The 23,197-nt window shown below is 40.6% G+C and overlaps 1 protein-coding gene across 5 annotated transcripts in view; it reads right to left on the minus strand.

Moving 5' to 3' along the window:
- Nucleotides 1–23,197, minus strand: part of skor1b (SKI family transcriptional corepressor 1b) — a 48,594-nt gene that overhangs the window by 1,990 nt on the left and 23,407 nt on the right. For 3 of the 5 annotated variants that reach the window (XM_042410864.1, XM_042410865.1, XM_042410861.1), the window contains exons 3-8: nt 5,640–6,079; nt 3,396–5,128; nt 2,980–3,064; nt 2,770–2,871; nt 2,580–2,639; nt 1,825–1,899 (exon numbers count right to left, since the gene is read on the minus strand). In XM_042410864.1, coding sequence (XP_042266798.1) covers nt 1,825–1,899; nt 2,580–2,639; nt 2,770–2,871; nt 2,980–3,064; nt 3,396–5,111 — 2,038 coding nt within the window. In that variant the 5' untranslated portion in view covers nt 5,112–5,128; nt 5,640–6,079. Of the gene's footprint in view, nt 1–1,824; nt 1,900–2,579; nt 2,640–2,769; nt 2,872–2,979; nt 3,065–3,395; nt 5,150–5,639; nt 6,615–23,197 lie in introns of those variants that run through there. The other 2 variants (XM_042410862.1, XM_042410863.1) reach the window with 2 other exon arrangements.

Raw genomic sequence — 23,197 nt, forward strand, 5'->3', positions numbered from 1 at the left:
AAATTAGGATTAATTCACTCCCTTTTTCATTTTAATAAAAATACATTTGAAGAAAAGTCTAGATGTGTCGTTTGGTAGAGCTTGTTCAGACATTTTATTAATGTTGTACTTTGAATTGTTTTGGAAGTATTTTAATTATATCTTGAAAACTCCTTCACATTTTGTGTCAAGTGGAATAAAAAAAGTGGAATCATTAACCGTCTAATGTTAGAAAAAAACAGTTATGCTGTGTTGTCATTAGATCATGGTTTGTGTTCCTCAAACCAAGAATAGTTTATTCAAACACTATATGCACAATAAAATAATGTCTTTATGAATTCAAGTATTCTGAGTCCACCACAAAGCTTAAAGTTTGACAAAGAGGCTTCACTGGGAACTTATATTTGTTAGAAAGAGATAAATAACTAATGTGATGAGACAAAAGGGCTCCGACATACAACTTAAAAGTGTTGAACCAGTGATTTGCACACTTTACAATGATTTTATAATTCTGGATTAATTTCCAAGACACCTTTTAACTGATATGAGGTTAAAGGTGAGACACAATAAATGTCATTTTAAACATAATACAACAGGTCATATTAGAGTTGTTTTTTCTAGTAAAATTATCAGTATTGAGACGTGTGTAAAAAGTAGATTTGCAATCAAACCATCATTATTTACCCACAGCACTGTCTGTGAATGATGCTTATTTACACCCCAAACTCCAGACTTGGGTGACATGTGCTGCTCCTCAGTAATGTGACCATTTTCATAAATACCTTTTAATCACATGACTTATACCCTTGTTTTTCCTTTTCTGGAGATCTAAGATTTTTACATTATTACTGTTAATGAAAATGTACCCATTTAAAATCTCTTGTAAGCTTTTTTACTTTTTTTCATCTTTATTTTTGTGCCATGTAGCACTGCTCTTATAGTTCAGAGCAACGCATCCATTCTCCAATTTATTCTCAAATAGCTTTCCAGCAGAGCAGAGTGTGAGAAGAGTTGAGCGGATGATAAGTTTTTAAGCAACTATATTTTGGGGAGAGAAGATGGAGGCTGTCCAGGAGTTACTGTCAGCTAAAAAATACATGATGCTTCTTCTGGGCATGAATACAGTTTCATAGTCAGAATTATACACGTTAGAGTAGCAATATGGGTTTTTCTGGTGCTAAATGAATACTGTAAATCCACATGCATTAAAAATATATGTAATTCATTGTGTTGCTAAAACAACCGAATTCCAATACTGACTTGTATTGCTCCTCAGCATTTTTTAATTATTCTAATTTGCTTTTTTTTTCTTTTTTTTTTTTTAAATTCATTTGGCATTATAAAAAAAAACAGTGCCCACATACATTACATTTTTTTGTCTTATTATTTGTACTCAGTGTATCAGTGTTTCTCTAAATTAAATTGAGCTCCAAAACTGGGTGCTATTCAGCTTTCTGTCCTACAGAAAACCATTTTCTGGAAAAGGGTGGATGGATGTTATTGGACAGGAAGGTTAAAATCATAATCCTCTAAAATCAGTAAAAGAGATTTTGAAAACACTTCTTCCCAGGGGAGCATGTCCCTGAAGCACTTAGCATATTTTTGGAAGAATGGTGCCCTTTAGTAGATCTGTGCTCTGGACTGAGAAGCACACGCGTGCCACTGTTGAGGTGGATTTGGTCATGGCAGGACAAAGGTCATGTTTTGACCTGAATCACAAACATGGCAGAAGAGGAACACTTAACATGCATCAGAAAGACTTTTGAGTCTCTGTCTAAAAAATCCCTGCTATGGTGATAAAAACCAAAATATAGTCAATAAGCACTGTGGCAGAGTCTGGCTTACCTTTTAAATGCTGAAATTCACGTTCCAGCTTTTTCCTCAGCTCAACTTGCTCCAACAGTTGCTTCTGTAGTTCGTCTGAAAACAGACAAAAAATAGAGAATATTTCAGGTGGAAAAGAACAAGCTGTGTTTACCTTCTAGGACAGTTTCCTGTTTGTAATGACAGTGATGAGGGCATCATCATCATTTACACTCAAAATCCAGAGCAGATTCTCCTGGGCCTGCAAAAACATGTATCTCTTATCCTTTTTTGGGGGGGGCTGGGGGTGGGGATCCCAAAAAATCTGTCTCAAGGCAATAAACATAAAAAAAACTGAGGGCATTGTGTAGTTTAGTTTAAATTCAGTAAGAAATGGTTTTAACTTTTGCAAGTGACATGTGATTAAAAGTTGCTCAAATTCAGGAATATAGTGGGGTTTGCAGGGTTTTGGCCCCAAGGCCTTAACATGTCCATGAAGATGAGTGAGGGGAAGTAGCTATCTGGCTAAGCCTGATTAAAAACAATTTGTAAAATAAAAATAGTCAATATGACATCAAGAAACCGACTTGCTTATTATCATTCCTTTTAAAAAATTGAAATAAATTAAATAAAACGGATGAAACGTAAATAAAATGTGAATTCTTATAGTCTACTTGTAGCCTATTGGATAATAATAATAATAATAATAATAATAATAATAATAATAATAATAATAATAATGTTTTTCAAATATCCCAAACCTCCTTGTTACCTGTCAATCATTTTATTCATCTTACCTTTTGCCAGACTTTGAATGTCTCTTTGTGTTGGCTGAGCTCTGACTGGCGCGTCATCGCCTAAATACACAGAAAATACATTTTTTTTATTTCACTGTCTGCAAAAAAGATAGAGACCCGTATCCCATAAAAAAAGATAATTACAGTCTAATATTAATAAGTCTTGCTCGCTGATCTCGGAGTAACTCACCCTCATCCGGCTCTCGCTGGTTTTCATCGCTGCTTTGTTCATTAAAAGATTTCGTTTCGATCTCCACTGTGGAAGACGGCTCCTCTTTACTCGCACTCTCATCTTAAGAGAAAATACATCGATGTCAATTTCCCCCCTTTTTTCGATTTTGTTTTTACAGCGATTTTTTTTTTTTTACAAAAGCAACAACAACAACAAAAAATCTCTAACCATGTGCTGTAGTCTGGTAATTCGCAGGTCTGAGCTGATACGGACTGCTCCTTTGTTGCAGCTCACTTCTCTCCGGTGTGTAAACCTAAAGAAGACACAATCACTTCCTTGAGCTGCTTCAAATGATGGAGGTTTGATGAAATAATTATGATGAAGCAAAATTAATATCTAAAATTAAAAATATACTCTAAGTTGAAGTGTGTATATTTTTATTTAATATTTTTTTTCTAAATGATTTGGACATGCTGGTTGTTAAGTGCTGTTACACTGTTTCAACATATAAGACAAATTTCCCCACAAGGACAAAAAAAAAAATTATGTGCATAGAAAATACACACAAGCCAAGAAAAAAATTCTTTTTGTGCAAATATTACAGCTTGTATTATCGCCAGTGTTTCTCAGTTAATGTCACTCACTTCAGTGAAAGACGCAGCTACGTGGGTCTCTGATAATTGCTTGCTCTGCAGTTCTCTTTCAGAGGACTGGGCCACGTGGAGGCTCATTTTCTGGGAGTCAACCAGACTGCTCTCCTGCACGCCCTTGGAGTCTGAATCGTGTGGTGAAACACTGTGAGACAAACCGGGAGGAGTCCGAGGACACACCGAGGAAAGAGGCCGGGAGTCCTCGTCCTCTGGTGTTTTATTTGACTCCACGTCCACGTCCGGCTCGCCCTCACTGTCCACGCAGGGGGACATGGACCGGTAGCTTGAGCTCTCACTTAAAAAATCGGGCGATAAATAGCCGGTGCGACACCCGTTGTAAGCGCCCCTGTTGCCGTACAGCTTGGCGATACACTCGGCGTCTTTGATAACGGGTCTGAAGGCGGAGACGTAGCTGATTTTCCGGGGCGCAAGGGTCATCCCCTCCAGCGGCCTCGCCTCATCCCCTGACTTATCGTCTTCGTTACGCGTGGACTGGGTGCTGGAGCATCGGTCGTTATCAACCAAGCTGTCTTTTGAGGTGTTGGTGCTCCGATCGCTGTGCTCAGAAATGTCCATGTCAGTCTGTCTGGGTGGGCACAGCAGCTCTGTTGGGGGTTTGTGCTGAGTCTGGGGGTACGGAGGCATGGGCAGCGCGCCCGCCGCCGGCCAGAACATGGGGAAAGAGTGATAGGCGCTGTCCTTGGTACTAGGCCAGAGGACACCTGGGAGGCCGGCTTTGCTCTGCTCTCCCATCATACTGTCTTCTTTTTTCTGGCACAGGCCGAAAGCTGGGAACCCGTACGGATGAGCGAAGAGCGGCGGTGGGATCTTCTGCAGCATCCCAAAGCCTTTACTGGGCACAGGGATGACTGGGTAGCTGCGCGTGCTCGGCATGCCGCCCCGGTTGTCCTCGCAGCTGAGGATTTTTGGAGGTATCTCAGGTGAGTCTAGCCTTGGTCCATGTGATTTTGACGAAGAGCTGGACTCTGACCCACATCCAGGCAGCGTCCTCTTGCGACTGCCCCCGTTGAACATGGCCTTCACATCTTCCCATGCGTGTAATATGTCTGTCTGCGAGCTTTTATCTGTTAATTTAAGGTGTCGCCTCCAGGAATTAAAATTTGCCGCATCTGGCTGTGTGTACTTCGACTCCGGCGTGCGATGCGAATGAAATATGAATTTATTAGGAGAAAAATACATGTTGCAGTAGGTGCACTTGATGCACTTGGCCCTGGAGCTGTTGTATCTGGCCGGGATGAAGCTGCCTCGACTCCCCCAGGCGCATTCATGGGACACATCAAAGGCAAAATTTTCTGGAAGTTTTGGAGGCGAATGAGCTCCTAGAAACGACTTACAAAGTCTCTCGGCCTCGCGTTTAGTGATCATCCCGCAGCGCCTGGAGGAGATCGGCATCGCTCCGGCTCTCCGCAGGATCTCCAGCTGGACAGGGGTGCACTGGACGCAGGTGATCCCAAGCGCCACACGCCTGTTGTGTATCTCGTTATAGCTGTAATTCTTCAACAGGGTGTTAGATATCTGCGCAAGGCAAAGTCTCTCCTGGCCATCTATCACCAAAGACACGATGGGTATTCCGTACAGCACCGTCTCTCCCACCTGGTTGGGTTTTAGGCTGGTGGTGCTCGGGTAGGTAAGTTCTTGTTTGGAGCTTGGCGAGGAGCTGGAGTCTCGCCCCGCAGGTACGGAGTCCATCCTTGGAGGCCTGGAAGCTACGGAGACGACATTTGACATGAAAGATGTGAGTTTTGGTCAAAGTATCAAGTGCAGCTTTGATAATCAGTCTTTAGTAAAGAATATCAGTCCATTAATTCAAAGTAGTTCACTCTGCTAAACATAGAAACAGCAGAAAGGATAATTAGGCTACCGGCCTATATTCTAAATAAAGTTGCCTGAACGTGATTTTTATTTTAGTTTTAATGGCCAAAGAATAAAAACTGACCGTCATTAAGCAATATTGCTATAACATAATTCTGATGGGTAAATGATATATTCCATGCATAAACCAATGTAAAAATGTTTTATTTAGCGTGCTAATTCAGCCTTTTATACAGTTAACACGATCGTCTGCAGGTTTAATTTCGGCTTCTATCTTATTAATTCCCCTTTTATTTCAACAGGGTGTAAAAAAAGGTTGTAATAGATGGATTTAAGTCATGATACTTTAAAGCTAAAACGCGGAGTGTATCACAGCTACTGTCGAAGTCACTTTTCAAAACTCACCTCTAATGTTGGCGCAGCTCCCCTTCCGTCGTGAATGAGAAAGCTGTGATCAAGTGAATGACGGCGCGATAAGAAGGGTTTTTGTTGTTGGAGGATGTAAAGATGTTTGCTTTAGGAGTGGGACGCAGTTGTCCGTGCAGCACCGCCTCCCTCCTGCTCGCCGTCCTCCTCTCTCTGCTCCTCTGTCGGTGTGTGCGCCTGGTTTGTGTTGCGCCAGCAGCAGCATCAGCAGCAGCATCAGTGTCCACATGGCAGACAGACTGTAGTACAGCCCCCTCTACGACACCGACAGCAATCAAGTGACGGCAAAACTTATGGCAAGGCACTCCCACTCACACAGGCAGCATGCCTTAACTATGGATCCGTGACCAATGAAGATGATGGTTTGGTTTGAGTGTTTGGTCTTCTAGCAGCCTACAGGTATATTAAGCAGGTTCTGGCTACAAAGAGAGGAAGTGAAGCCAACTAAATATTTGGTTTAATGCAGCCTGTATGTTTAAATAAATTCTACATTTAAAAAAGAAAACATCCACATTAATCTTTCATTACTCTGTCCTTTTGTGTCGACCATAATGCATTTAATTAATTCTTTTGCACTCTCCTGTTGGGGAAAAAAAATCCCCGCAATGTTATTGACATTATGCATGGAGGAGGCTGCAGTGGGATTTGGCATTCCGCTAACAACAGCAGGGACCCAAGACACATTGTTGTGTGCATGGAGTCAGGGTCCGGTGATGAATACAGCGTGCAGGCCTTCGTCATGTGCTGGGTTCCCACGGATTCACAGTTTACAATCTACTCCTCGCCTACACGCGTTTTGACAATAACCAGCTGCTCTAAAGGCCACTGTCTGTGATTTTTTCCCCCTCCAAGCTGAAAGAAAGAAGATCAGACTGAGGAACAATGCGGGCAGCCTTGCGCCATAAGAGACGGGCATTTAACTTTTTAAAGTCAATAAAGCGTTGGGTTAATCATTTCCATTTGGCACGAGCGCGGCGTCAGTCACTGATGTAATATTGATGAAGGTAACAGGACACGTTTCTGTTGGTCCTATTGACTTCAGTGGGACAGAGCTGGACAGCAGTAATAACAATTTGTCCATAATTATCTATTTAATTTGAAAGAGAAAGACGCATTGTTAATTTCGATATAAACGGCGTCCAATAATAATAATAATAATAATAATAATAATAATAATAATAATAATAATAATGTTATTAAACAATATTTTAATCTTTGAACGGTTACCAAAATACATTAATGAATTTTATTCCATGTTTTATGTTTTTGATCACATGATAGTTAAAAATCGAAATTGAAAAAAAACTTATTCAAGGTTGAATAAATGGCTAAAATCGTTGTTTTTCTGTTGACGATCATCATTTTACAGTTTAACCCTGACTGCTTTTCTTTGGAATCAGATACGCAGGTTTTATAACTGAGATCAATATGCAGAATAAATCTATATTAAAATGTGTTTTGTTTGAGAGGAAAAGTCCATACAAGTCAACAGACCAACTTCCTCACGTTAAACGAGACTCGGAATTAAAATCAAGTAGCGAGACAATCTCCTCCATCTGCGCAGCTATTGATCACTGATCGGGTATCGCCTGTTAATCGCAAACCTCTTAATAAAATGTCATCGCTGCCATCAGATAAATGCAAAGTTTTCTGACACTCAACTGAAATGAACTAAAACGCTTAAACTGTTCAAGAGACTTCAAGTAAACCTTAAAATTTCTTAACCACATTATTATCATCATCAGTTTATTTAAAATCCATATTTTCAAACTGAATGTAACATCCTCAGACACATTCAATACAGGAAGCGGTGTAACACTAGTCCACTGCAACCAAACCTGCTGGCGGGGAAATGAGAAAAGTGCCCAAAAAGTCAGTGAGGTCATTATCTGGCTCGTGCTTATTCTACCTTTCTGTGCAAGAGAGAGCAGCTCATTTAAAAGTGTGTCTGCATTAATCACAGTGCTGCATCAAAGTATGATAATCACCTGAACACTCTATTAAAATAAAAGTGCCAGCCCAGGGGAAATCTTACCTTACTCTTTAATTGTTTTGAGGCTTTGATAGGCTTTTTAATCTAAGATTAATTTATGCATTCTTAAATAACTCTACATATGATTAATAAGCTTGAAAATTAAAAGGAGACTGAAGCAATTATAACAAGTGGTTGGTCATCACCTCATTAGATGGCATTAGAAAGATGCAGTTTGTAAGTGTGTGTGTGTGTGTGTGTGTGTGTGTGTGTGTGTTTGCCTGATTGGGTATCACAAAAATCAACAGTGGAGGGGTGAGAACAAGTGTGAAATGGGGGTAGACTGTTTGATGAAAATCACTGGAAAAAGTGCTGCTGGCTGCTGGCTAATAATTCTGGATCTTTCTTGCATGCTCTCCACGAGCGAGTGAGTCTGAGTCATTTATTAAAAACTTGATATATGACTTTTTTTTTTTTTTGTAGGCACACAGGTCCTAATCCAGATCAAGAAGTTAGACAGCTCAGATCATTCACTGTTGACCACAGTGTAGATCTCAAATAGACTCTGAGCTGGAAGGACAACAAAAGAGGAGGATGTTTCAGGGGCCACCTGAGAGACGAAGTGAAAACAGTGAGACTTGCTAAATGGTTGCTAATGTGTAAACAAGACATCACTCCTCTCCTGCTCTGATGTTTATTTGTCTCCTAAAAGCCCACCCCTGGGTCCTGACCCCCACATCCTCCACCGCTAAACGGAACATTTCTTCTCACAGGAGGTGGTGTGCAACGCTTGTGTGTGTGTGTGTGTGTGAAAGAGAGAGAGGGGGGGGTGGTGGGGTTTGTGATGGTGGTGGGGGGGGAGTTCATCACTGCATCAAATGAGGCTGAGCGCAGGGACCCTTTTGTCACAGACAGGGACTCATCTGCCAATGGTGAGCTGTGAGGTCCTAGGGGAAGAGAGGAACAAAGGTGCTAAAAGGCTGTGTGACAATGAGGGTGCTCCGAGGAGAGCCTTCAAGTGTGGGACACAGGCTGCATGGGACAAGCTGTGCCAATCACGCCGCAATTACTTTTTTGTGCAATCCAGAGGCCTTGTGTGGGCATTCATGGAGGAGTGCAAGGACACGAGCAGCCACGGCGAGGTCCGTGTCTCTCTGTGCCTCGCCTGTTATGTAGAACTGACCTGAACCTCATCATGGCACCAATGTATCGTGAATCACCTGCTCTGCTGTGGAAAACCTGATATGAAAACCACTGGAAAATTCAGCCTGTGACTGTGGATCCTAAACCAATGGAGAAGATGATGAAATTTTACATCAGAAGGACAGATTCAAAGGTTTATTAAAGTTTTGTAGTGTGAAACACAATGAAAAAAGAAATGTAAAGGATAGAAATTCAAGGTTGAAAAAATATATATGTAAAAAAGTGAAAAGATAAATTTGACACAAGTGCAAATATGCACTGAGCAGTGCAGTGCAAAGGATCTGCTGAACATAATGTGCTAGACAAGGACATACAGATGACCAGAGTTCACCATCAAATTTCTGTGTTGGACAAAAAAATGCACAACGTTGTCATAAAAGTATCAAACTTTAATTTGATATCTGGTATATCAAGTCATATCTATAACTAGATCTGGGCAATGTGGCTGAAATCATTATAACAATATTAATATGAATATTTTTCTGGTGCTGATATTTATAAATATATGGCAAATGTATGCAAAATTACATATAAAAAAACAGATGTTCAATGGAATAAACTTTCACACCGTTATGCATTACATCAGTAATAATTATTCATACATGTAAAATTAAAACCACAGTAACTCATTTTGTTGAGATTAAAAGCTCATTCTTGACCTTGGAAACAGCAGTTGACAAAAACATCTAACAGCAAGGCCAAATGTCAGTTTATTCATTCAGTTAGTTATTAATTAGGTCAACAGAGTTTTGTAAAATTAACAAGATCTGATCACATTGTCATGATGCAATGACACTGAAAGTCAATATACAATAATATTGACTTATTATTCAGCCCAATCTACAACCAAGCCCAATTAAGCACAAATACTACAGAACTTCTCTGCTGTTCTGCTAATTCATAATGACAACTCTTACACTTAATTGTCATTATATCAACTGCTTCACTATGCTCACAGTCTATTTCAGGGAGTTTAAGTTTTGTATATCGACACTATGCTACAGTGTAATAAAGAAAGATGCAGGAATTTGTCTATATCCAACCCTGAGCAGTTTCAATGGTGTAATGAGGAGTCAAGTGAGAATGGGAATTATCGTAATGATAACAAAGGTCTATGCGCCATAGCTTGGGGCTGTATTGTAGGGCATTACCATAAAGATGTGATGTGCTTGTATTGCAGGGTTTTTGTGAGGGAGCAGGCCAAAGAGATAATAACTATTAGTAGATGACAGTGCTTTGTGGGATTCCAGCTGTGGAGCCCAAATTTCCATACAGATAGAATGGCTCTGGGTGGATGATATGCGTGTGTGGGGGGAAGGGCTGGGTGACTCCGTGGACTCATCTGCACACACACACACACACACACACACACACACACACACACACAAACACACACAATCATGGTTTGCAAGTGGCAAATCTCAGTGTCGGACTCCATCTTGCTGTCCCCAGTCAGACTTTGGGGTGAGGTGAGAGCCTCCGGTTTGAACACTCTGCAGGTCTCTGTGGAGGAACTGTCCAGAGTACTGAAACAGACCGCTGTTGCTCTGCTGACAACTTTCAAAGTCAGGAAGTGCAAATAGCTATGGCTCTGTGTCCGTGTGTGTGTGTGTGTGTGTGTGTGTGTGTGTGTGTGTGTGTGTGTGTGTGTGTGTGTGAACAGAGGACCAGAGATTTCCATCTAGATCACAGGCAGGTGAGGGGGTCTGTAACATCCTTGTCAGCACCAGGGATTGGGGGAAACCTTACCTAACAAACGAATAAAATCCCCCCTCCAAAAAAACCTTTCAAGGTTACAAACTCACTTTATCTTAGAAACCCAGGATGTGTCTAACATGTAGAAGGGTAAAGATGTACTGTTTAAAGGAAAGGAAAGAAAATAGTCTTATTTACTTTCTCGCCAAGAGTCAGATAAAAAGATTAGCTGAGCATATACATATACAGGACACAGTGGGAAGCAGCTAGACTGTCCAAAGGTAACAAAATCAGTCTACCAGGACCTATAAAGCTCATTACTTAACACGTTATATCTGTTTGTTTAATATGTACAAAAAACAGTCTTGTGGTGTTTTTACTGGACTAGTTCACTGCACCTGCCCAAGAAACATTCCAGCACATAATCCAAACCATGAATGCTGGACAGCGTATTTGACATTTTGGTATTTCCCAAAGTATTCCTTTAAAGGATATAGCTGATGATTTTCTGGATTTGTACTAGATTATACATTGTAAATTTCTCAAAGAACTTTAGTACAAAGTCAAGAGGTTGTGATGTGAAGCACAACAAGCTAGCAAAGCACTGTAAACGGAACCACGTACCTGCACATGCTCAGTGGAATCAGCCTTACAAGGAACTACTCTCTGGAGACTGAAAATGTGGTCGCTGTTATTAGTCTTTTGATTTGTTTCTAAACAAACTAACATGCCCAATCTCTTTGTGGTGAAGGAACATGTCACCCAGTGCAACGGTGAGGCTCACTTAAGTGTTTTTAATAGTTTTTGGACAACAATGGAGGTCTACGGCACAGAGGATTAAGATATATCAGGTTTTGGATACACAGACAATACTTGTTAGTAGATCAATTTATTGTTGGTTTGGCTCTGCACATGAGATTTGTTGACAACAAGAAAAACATTGAAAATCGGCAGCCTTATCCTTTAAGGGTCAAAAATGGAGCCAGTTTTACATAATAATTAATTTAACTGGTGTTCCCTCTGTGTGAACTTGAATAGCAGCTTGTGAGAGTGTGTCATTATGACCCAGAAAGGAAATGTAGATGTGAGATTCAGGGCTGACAGAGACAGAAAAAGTATGCAAAAGGAAGGTAACTGTGATGAATTATCTATGGGGAGAAGGTTAGGTTAATAATAGCAATAGACGTACTGGTGGAGAATTAAAGTCTGCCATTTCCTGCAGTCAATCCACTGGTGTAAATAAGTCCACAAACATCTGTAAAGAATGGTGCACATGTTTTCTATCAAGCAAACACAAACGGGGCCCCGGAGATCAAACAGGTAAGAGGGCCCGGGTCCCGGGACTGAGCAGCTTTTTGGTCGACTTCCAGTGGCAGACATGCTGTGTGCGTTTATGTAAGGGCAAGGCTAACAGAGAGGAGACAAAGATAGTGAGAGCAGAGAGCGTGAGGACACCAATCACCCTGTAATTATCCCCCCGGTGTGTGAACTGCCCAACTCTCCGTCCTTGATAGATTCACCTGACCCAATAACACAACACACGGCCACAATGGACTGGAGGCAGGATAAAGACAACACCATAGATCAGCCAGGGATCAGCAATGAGACGAAGACCTAACATCTGGGAGCCGCGGTGAAATTAAAGAACTGAAAGACTGAACCAATCCTGTTACAGCTTTCCATTAATAGCCTGGGAGCTGCTTGAGAAACGGCACAAGTGAGGTAACGCAGGATTCAATTTCATTTGATATTAAAGAAACACCCCTTGGCATCTCTCTCCCTCTCTCTCATACTCTTTTTTTTCTCTCTGCTGCTCACATCACTCTGTTACCTTAGAGTGATGTATTAAGCCATTTAAATTAACAATGGAATGACTTATTCTAATATGCTCGTCCCGAGGAGAGCCTCGGATGCTTGCTGGAGTGGGACATCAACATCGCACACCACCTCTAAACCTCAGGCTGGGTGGTGATGCATGACGCTCCTTCCAGATAGCCCAAACAATCTGGCCAGCACTCAATCCAAAAGCAGACATTCATATGGTCATTATGATGTGCAGAGAGTGAATAACACCACTGAGCCTGTCATTACCCAACACGAAAAACGACATCTCCCCAAGAGGAGTAAATACATGTCATTTCCACAGTGGAACTGGGAGAAAGAGAATCAGTAACTACACCAGAGTCTAATAAAGAAGATGACTTTGTTTGGAGTTAAAGGCAGGGAAGCATGTGTTGTAGTCTTAATGAACTTCAGCAGTAGCTTGTAAATCTCATATTACTGCCTCTCATCCAGTCTGATACAGAGCTCTGAATCATTCATACTAAGGCCTTGGTCAGCTGAATACAAATGAGGATACAGTGGGTGCTCCGTCTGTCCCTGAGGGGGTGTACAGGAATAGATCTGAGAAAAGCACAGTTTGATTGATGCTGCTACACTCTGAATAATGATTGGTTCAGAGGTCAAACTACTTCAGTGGCATGCATTATATCATTAATTACAGACATCAATAAACAATAGGACACTGTCCATATGTTTTAAGTGTGCTTATGCCACCACTTTCCCCTGCTGGATCATTTCACAATTAGTAACCGTTACATGGTGACCTTAAAAGTACAGAAAAGAAAAAAAGACAATCTGCACTCATCAGCTATTGATCGCAACCTCACACACAGCACACTAAAAAAATGTGGCATAGTAATTACACGTGATGATAGAAGCACATTTCGATCTCACAGTTACATATGCAATTAAAATATTATTCATTACCTCTTAAATAAAAGCCTGGTTCTGAAATCCCATTAAATTTGGGATAATTGTGTGTGTTTAATTATAAGCTGTGGCAGGGAGGAAGGAGGGAAGGAAGGAAAGAAGTTTCGGAGAAAGTGCAGCACAATGCGCTGTGACCTAGATAGCGGAGGAGACATTTTGTTTTAAAAGTGACCTTGCTGTGAAACCTCAGCTCAGAATAGCTCAGATAGTTTTGCACGGACTCTTGGTGCACAGATCACTTCAGGTTCTGGTTAAACAGAGCCTTGAGCAGTGAACACGGCCTCCAATCCTCACAATTTTCGCTGATTAAAAGCTTAACATTTTGGTCAGAATATGGCACTTTAATTAGACTGGTTACAGCTACAGTGCCAGTTATTTAAAGTTTGATGTGCTGCAAAAACAAATGCTGCTGGATGGTTTATACTTGCAGAACAAAAACTGCTTTTTAGTGGTGGAAAATATTTAAGTGCATTGACTCATGTACTGTACTTTTGTACAATTTAAAGATAATTCTACTTTACTTCCAGTACTTCTATTTTATACTACTTGTATACCTTTTACTCCATTATGTTTATTTGACTGTTATAGCTACTAACTTTGCAGATGAAAGGAATAGTTCAACATTTTGGGAAATACACTTATTCGCTTTCTTGCTGAGAGTTTCATGGTAAGATTGATACTACTCCCATATCTGCCCATTAAATATGAAGCTATCTTAGCTTAGCATACAGGGTGATAAAAAGAAAGAAATAGTCCCATGCATAACTCCCTGTGAATCCACAACTTGGTATTTTTACACTTCAATTTTTTTTAAGCTGTAAACAATTAAGATACAATGTGTTAATTAGTGAACTTTAGAGGTGTTAGTAGGTGGATTTTGTATCCTGCGGACAAAGACAGGCTAGCTGTTTCCCCATGCTTCCAGTCTTTATGCTATTATGCTAAGCTAACCGACTTATATTGAGCCTCATATTTAACAGATAGCTTAATTATGTACATGGTATCAATCTTTTGGTCAGAATATGGCACTTAAATACTGTGATATAGTCAGACTGGTTACAGCTTCAGTGCCAACTTTTTAGTTTGATGTCCTGTGAAAAATACTACTGGCTTGTTTATACTGGCAGAACAAAAACTGCAGATGCTGCTAAGCTAATCAACTGCTGGCAGTATATACAGACAAAAAGTGAATAAGTGTATTTTCCAAAATGTCAAATGATTCCTTTAAAATTTAATATACAAAATGATGATGAGTTTATAATATGTGATGCATTGTTACAGATTAAACTACTCAAAGAATATAATGTAGTTAAAATTAGCTCAAACATTAAAATATATCATTTACAACACCCATTCAGCTGCATAATGGCTACACTTTTGATACATGCAGTACATTTTCTGATAATACTTTTGTACTTTTACTGAAATAAAATTTTGAACGCTGAACCTTTACTTGTAGCCTAATGGAGTATTTTAAAATGATTGTATTGCTACTTTTAGTTAGTAACAGATCTGAATCCTTCTTCCACCACTGCCATTTTTCAGATTTTTGTCTACAGTTTTTCTGTGTATAAGCTGTCTGCTGCCCCGGCCCAACATCCCCTGCTGGCTCCCTCAGAGCAGCTCGGCTCGGGCCGGTGGCTTCAACCTGCAGGCAGCCACAGGACAGCCCAAGCGGAGCTGTCTGCCACTCCTGTGCTTCATTAGGAAACAAAATATAAGGTTTCCACTCCATTAGGAATGACTTTAGGAGTGAAAGCACATAAGACGCCGACTCACCTCATCAACAATGCTTTGCAATAACGGCTGAGGATGAATGAGAGTGAGCAGAGAGGGGAGAGAGAAAACAGCATTAGCCTGTATACAATGTCTTTACAGCAGAGTGGAAAGGAAAAAAAAATCATTAATGCAATAAAATGTGGTCAGATTAATCAAACGCCTCAAACTCTTATGAAAATATTACAGGGGGAGAATTTTCTATTACATCTAATGGTATCTAATCTAATACTGGCAGTTAAAGGCTTGGGCATCTATTTATTGTGAAACACAATTTAGGAAGTTTAAAGGGAGGCACTGAAGCATGGGTGCCACATAGCCGTCAGTAACATAGGCAGAGATCTTTTCATGCTATTTTCTTTCCTCCAACTCATAAAAGCTTACCATTAAGACTGCAGGTCGCTCTGTGTTTGGGGGAGAAGAATACAAAGAGAAAAGGCAATATGTAATTAGCGTGTCATAATCAAAATGACCCACTCGGACACTTTATGATCAGCAAGACAAAATTACTGCACCACTGGTGGCAATCTGTGGGCATGTGTTAACACCATTAACATAATGAAAATACACAAATGTTAATAGTCCGCCTCTACAGAAGAGGAGATGAAGCACAATGTTAATTTCACAGTGCATTTTCACTAACCTCCAAGTTGTGGGGGAAATGCCAGGCTGAGAAAACATACAATCTTTTTGTAAATGGCTTGGAGAGAGAAAAAAGTCTCCTTGTCTCTTAAAACAATCTATGAAAAGTATCATTCCCCTGCCACACATCTCCAGCGAGAGACTCTATGGAAGATCTCATTTTCAATTAAAATCTCATTTGCTTGGAAGTTGAAATGAAATCATGTTGTGAATTAGCACATGAATTTACATACTGGGATGCCTGCCAGAGTGCACGGAGACTAATTTACCTTAAAGATTGATTTTTTTCAAAAGGATCTCAATGATGGCGTGAGAGCAATGATGCGTAAGTGAGATCTGAGGAAACATTTACCAACATCCAGCAGCAATGAAAAAAACTGGATTGTAAGATGTAACTAGTGAGGAAAAACAAATTTTGCTTCTACTCATGCACAGCAGAAGAGCTTTTCTTAAGAGAGGAAAAGAGTTTCTGCAAAGTTACAAATATAACAAGAAAAAAAAATACTTTAAAAACTTTTGAAACCTTCACAAACACACACACTGGAAGATTGTTGGTTAATAGCTGCATCAAAATGAAAAGGACATGTTTAAACTACTAATTCTTAATTATGGATTTAAAAACATTTATGCACCTCAAGATACGACAAGTAACAAAGAAGTGCAGACTGTTTTTGTCATCACCCAGCGAGGAGACAGTATTGACATATTATTTCCGTCACTCTTCAGCACAAAAGCTAACCATCCAATAGAAGTGCTTGTCCTTGTAATGTGTTCAGTTTTTTAAGATACTCACCTTAATATAGCGATACTTGATGTTCAGCCAGAATACACTGCTTCAATCAACTATCCACTGGGCCTCGGATTGTCCACAGTAAATTACTTGCTCATTTGGCAAGGCCTTCTGACAACGCTCTACAGCTGTTATTGATTCAATCTTTCAATTAAATAAAGCTTTGCTCTCTCCACTCCTTGTAAATACCTAGAGACCCCCTATCCAACACAATATCCATTCTTCTTCCACTGGTAACATTATCAGTCTGCACGCAAAATTAATTCCCCCACTATTGCTGAAATAACTATAATTGCAAACTACACAGAGAGAGAAATTGGAAAGGGGTTTTAATATACATTTCCAGGTGTATTCTCCATTTGTTCAAGTCAATAACATTTTTCATTAACATTTGTAATAAAGAAGAAAAAAAAAAAAAGCAAGTTCTGTCCCCTGCTCATTTCCTTTTTAATTCAGGGATGAATTCACGGCACACTTTCCAAACTGCTATGTGCTACACTTTCTCATTTAATTTGGTTTAAGACATCCAAATGAGATTAATGTTGGCTATCAACTATAAAACATTTTAATTTACATATTTATCAGTTGAATGAGCCATGACTCACAATAGGTAAGATGTATTAACATGATTGTATGTTGATGCAACACTTTAATATAATAGAAAATCAATACCTGGATGAAAATGGATAGCAGCTTTAAGATTGCAATTCCTGTCATTTTAGATATTTATGGAGTTATCTCTTTTATAGACGTAGAAGTGTTTGTAGGGCTGCCTTGAAAATTCAATCTCCTACTTCAAAAGCAGCACACACTGTTATGTGAATAGTCATAGTCCTTTGAGCATGAGTGAAGTAAAAGCTGAGAAACGGTCAGTGTGCAAGGACACTCAGGTGTCTCCACAGACAGGCCAAGAAGAAAGAGAGACACCCGTCGCTAACCTCTACTTCATTGTTATCCCATTGACGATCCTGCAGGTTGGCAGAAATTGGTGTGGCTCGGCCTCAGCTGTACTGAGGTCAGCTCTCCGCTCGTCTGGGCTGGAATTATGGGCTGGCCTTACGCCCGCGGCACACAGATTTAGCTGTGACCCTGAGCACCGCCTCCCCCAGAGGTTGACAAATTTTATCACATTTTCCCAACTTTGCTCAGAAAACCAACCCTACTCACCAACCCACAGCCAATCCAGCCCCACCAGTAGCTCCCCCTAACCTCACATCTCATCTCAGACATAATGGAAAAATGAGACCTCTGTGAGCGGGAATCTTTTAAGATTCATGGAAAATAGGGGCACACAGTAGTATGATGAGGGACAGCAAGCGCTCACAGCCTTTATGGTAGGAAATTGATATAAAGACTCAAATAATTATCAGGTTGTAATTATCAAATGATCACTGATTTAGAAATAGTTTTCACAAAGTGAGTAAAGTAAAGTAATTTAAAGAATAATTATAAATTAATATGATGATTATTATTATGATTAGTAATATGATTTTTTGAATAAATAAAAAATCATATTACCACTGACTCAAATTAAGAAATCTTTATTCTCCTCTGTTAAAAAAAACTATGTTTTGAAACTGCAATGTAAAATAATTATGATTTGAGTGGCAGGAACTTTGCTTATTTAAATCTTATAAATCTTTGTGTCTCTAGGCTTACCAAAAGCTTAAATTTTAAAATACAATATAACTGTACAAACAGAGCATAAAATATAGAGCACCTGTCTAAATATTGCAAGATAGTGCAGTTTAGTTAAAAATATATGTCTCGGGTCCATCTGTAAATCTAGTATGTAGAATAATAATCAGGACAAATACAGTACCAGTCAAAAGTATGGACACAGTTTGTGAATGGGAAAGTGTGTCCAAACTTTTGACTGGTGCTGTATATTAAGAGCCTTCCTGGTGTTTGCATCTCTTCTCGCTCCAAACCGTCTGAAAGCGCACAGTCCTACCCAAAGATAAGGAAGAGGAAAAATGAGCTAACACAACAGACATAATAAATCAGAAAGCTCTTTGCTAGCGGCTGCATGCACATTAGACCACATCTTCAAGATTTTCAGAGCAAACCGTAGAGCAAAACTCCATTACCTCCTGACACAGAATGCAAATGAATCACAACATGGGGTGGGATGGAATTAAAGACCCTTCTCTAATCAATGACAAGCCAGGATGAAAGCCTCTCTTCCATGGCTCTGCCATAGGCAAACTTCAAGCCCCCTGAAAACACACACACACATACTGACAGACACACATATGCACACACACACGCACACACATTTGGCATGAACTCTTTGGCTATTTTCCAGCTTGACTTTTCCACATTGGTAGTGAGAACTGCCTTGTCTTAACCAGCCACCGCCTTTACATTTCACTGTATTTCAGAAATAGCATCTGATTTTGTCAGGTGGATGGTGCCGCGCTCAGGCTGTGAGGTGAAGGGAAGAGCTGTCTCTGTTCTGTTGTGTTCTGTTCTGCTCAGACAGATGCACAGGCCTGTGTAAATGACAGCCTGAGCCCGAGGATGTCTGCTGGCTGCCGCGCGGCCTGCTACAGCCTGCAGGTGAAGTGTCTGTGGCGCCATATGGAGCAGGGAAAATTAACAACGAGAGGAAATTCTCCACAGCAGCGGGAGGTCTTGCTAGTCTCTCCTCCAAACAAAATTTAAAGACGTAGAGAAACAAGAGAGGGGGAGTGATAAAATTAATGGGGTTCAACATTTTAACACAACACCGACGGCAATGTTTGCACAGAAAAACAAGAATTCCCTTTACAGTTTAGTCACATTGCACTCCTGCATTATAAATCAGTGCCTGGCTTAAGTAGTTTGACCTGTTCTATAAATGTACATTAACCCTACTGGTGCTCCCGCACAGGTTCTAGCCTGCTCCACAAGCCCAGCACAGTGGCTGTTAGTGCAGGTGAGCTGCCTCCGTCCCTGGTGGCTCCTTATGCTTGCTGCCATCATAGCAGAGGGGCCCCCCGTGGAGCCTCTCTTGGTTTGGGTCATTGATTACAAAGAGCCTCCTGGTTTTGTCTGACAGATGTGAATCCATGCTATTTAATTTGGAGAGTTACCCTCAAAGGGACCACCATTAGCTATCCAATCTGACCACAAATAGTGTTCCATTAACCAAAGAGTTTGAGAAGCTCTGGTGGTGTGTCTCCTGACAGCATGGAGGAAGCCTTGGCATATTACACTGAATGTTAAATGCTTGGTTGTTTAAACAAAAGGGAGATCTTACTTTAAAGAACGTCTTTGTTTTGGAGATACATAAAGAGTCCCCTCAGCGGGATTCTTCAGGCATATTAGAGCTGAAACTGTCCTTGTTTAGTGTCTAAAGAGGGTGGGGTTGGTAGTTAAAATGTTAATAAGTGCAATTCAGTTTTAATTTAACAGCCCTCTGCATTCCTAATTACTCCACTAGCTGTGAATAAATGAGGAAGAGAGCTCATCTCTTGCCCTCTGCTTTCAACACAAAACATATTCTTACCATTTCCGATATGGAGTTAAAAAGGACTGTGAGGAAAGTGATCTCGACTCATCGTCTCTTCATGAACAAAGCAGGCTGGCTCAGTTAGTGATTTTGGCTATTATTTTCTCAGTAGGTGGAGGCCTTCAAATCTTTGTGGGAGCAGGTGCGTATTTTGTTGATAAAGTTAGAAGAAGATTGTGAAACATGTAAGAAGGCAAAAGGTAAAACCGACAAGATTCAAGATGCGCAACCCTTATTTTGAAGAGAAAATAATGATAAGGAATCATAATAAGGAATCTGATGGTCATGAAATGTTCTTTTTAAAACATTCAACAATAGGAGCACGCATCCCTGTGCAGCCATAGAATCGAACTGTGCATAAATTACTTTATGTAATCATACAATGTAGATTAGCATGATAATGGTGGGTGTTAATAGATGCCAGGAAGCAGGGAGTGACAGCACTTTGAAATGAGACATGCTTGGGGCAGTGGGCTCACACACACTCATGCACACACACCGCATTGGGGAATAGCCAGTGAGGCTCTCGTGCCATTACGACAAATGTGAGTGACGGGGAAGAAAGCCACATCTACCCAGCTGCCTGAAGGCTGCTACAGTATTTCCACAAGTCTATAGGCTCCTGGTCTCTTGGGGAGCTCTATTAATTGTGAGCAAAATGGTCCACCATTAGATCTAATGCTTTTAGAGACCAGAGCACATCTTACACTTCCACCAGGGCCAGATTCAAAAGCTTGCTGAAATAATGCCATCCTAGATTAGCTAAAATTTTATCTACGATTTTTAATCTTTTTTCCAAGACAGATCAAACTTAGTCATGACCATAAGGCATTTTTCAATATATATTTCAATTGGATTTTGTTTTAGTCTAGAATTGGGCTTCATCTTTGTCCAGGAAACCAGCTAGAGGGAAGAATATGGAATAAAAGTAATAAAAATTAAGAGGATACAATCAAAACACATCTTCTATGACCATCAGTGAGATGTAGGAGAGCTGATCAGGTGGACTGCTGGTCTAATCTCCTACTAGAAAGCTGAGGCGAAGAGCAACCCGTGTGATGACTAGGCTTTGAAGAAAGCTCTGCAGTCACCCAAAAACCCTTATTTCTATCAACACTGTAGCCATTAGTTAATCAGACTAAATTTAGCCCCCTACAGAGACAAAAGAGGGGTAACAAGGAGACTGGGATAAACCTGAGAATAGGTCAAGGGCACTTATTTAAAAAGCCCCCTTGAACACAGTTGGCACATTCAACAAAAATAATAATGACTAATAAGTCCCACTTCCTTTCATCCTCCAAAGCCCTGGCAGATCACAGAGCCCGGCGGGGGTGCAAGGTGGAAACATAAGGACCTATAGATTTACAGAGCATGCGGGTGTGACCACTCCTTAGGATTAATCCAAATAAGAATGGCTTTAAGACGACTGCAATTTGATCAACTCTGATCCGGCTTATCCACAGGTCCTCCAGATTTGTACTCATGCATGCCGAGCGAGAGCAGCACTAAACTCTTCTCTGAGTTGTCTTAATGCAACGTGAACATGTGACAATATATTATGTTCTTCTGTAGCTTAACAGGTTGTTTGATTTGACAGTTTTGTCAATAACTGATACAGCCACGATAAGGACAATTACCATGGAAACAAAATAAGTGTCACAACGCCACTGACTTCTACATGAATGCTTGATATGAGATATTCAGAATCAATACTGTTTATCATGTTTAGTGTGTTCTAATACAAGCCAGGCTGAATTTCTGTTTTCCTCACTGACCTCTAACACGTACATATTCTCATACACATGCACCTTCCTGGTTAAGGACAATGGTCACAGTCTCCTGAGTCCAGTACTATAGAAAAAGCGGCGCCTGCACCGCTGACCTTCTGACAGCCAGGGCCGAGGAGAAAGCTACATTCATGAGTAGATCTGGGGGTCTACATCACCACACAAGCACACACAGGAGAGCCGACTGAAAATTAATTAAAAATGTTAGTGTGCGGTGAATGACGGGTAGCTTTTGTTGGTCCTCTGCATTGACAGAGGAGGTAGGACGGTCCTGTGTCCCTGGTGCTGGCGAACCCCTGGTGGCCTCAGCCATTGTCTCGCTGCCAAGCTCTTGCCTTATCAGTGGCAGCATATCAATGAAGCTGCTGTCTTGTTTGTGCAAATAGTAATTACAACATCCACATTTTTGTGCATTAAAACAATAACATCTTAGTCGGTAGTAAGCAGGGTTAGACTAGAATGGTGGAAATTTAAACTGAATTTTGGGACACGAGCCAAGGTAAACAAAGAAATCTCATCTTTGTTTCCATCCATGCATTCAATAAAATAAATAGACGCACAAGTTGGCGATGATTGATATCAACCAAATATACAGTTCAGATGACAATCCAACAATCTCATAGATGAATCTTCTACAGTCTGTGGTCTTCCCGCAGTGATACCGCGGAAAAGATTTAGAGTGCAAAAGCATTTAAGCAGGATGAAGCTCAGAGTTTAATGTGCTCCATCAATCCCATTCACACAGGGTTGCAGCCTCTACATCTGTCCTGTGAGACCATCAGAGTAGTTTAGTGGCATGTTGCAGTTTAAAGGTGCAACAGAAGAGTCAGGTAACAAGGGACAAAATAGTCTCGCCAACTCTCAGTTTTAACTACCCAGGTTCCCTTTGGCCCACACTCATTAAATGCAGAATGCATTTGTCCTTGTAGCTTTTCACACACACAAGCACACACATACACACACAAACACATATATGTTGTCCTAGGCCACTTTTGGGGACACTACGTAGACTTACATTCATTTCCTGGAGACTTAGCCTAACCATAACCATAACCATGACCACCACTTGCCTAATCCTAATCTTAACCACTGACCCAAAAATCTGCTTTTTCCAAATTGGGGACATGGCTTTTGTCCCAAATTGGATAAGCCCTCTGCAATTAACTGCTCTTTCATCTGAAATTTGTCCCCAAAAGTAGCCTATGACAGACCCACACACACACATTCACACGTACACTGTTGTTCACAACTCACCACATCCAAAGGCAATGGCCATTAGGTGTAAATGGATGGTGTTCTGCCCAAGTCTCAGCTGAGCACATGTTACAGGAGCAAAGCAAATGCAAAGAACAACAGATCCATTAAACTCCATCCAATAACACAGGAACCCCACAAAGGCTGCTA

This window comes from Thunnus maccoyii, chromosome 5, assembly GCF_910596095.1.
Source record: "Thunnus maccoyii chromosome 5, fThuMac1.1, whole genome shotgun sequence".
NCBI classification, from domain to species: domain Eukaryota; kingdom Metazoa; phylum Chordata; class Actinopteri; order Scombriformes; family Scombridae; genus Thunnus; species Thunnus maccoyii.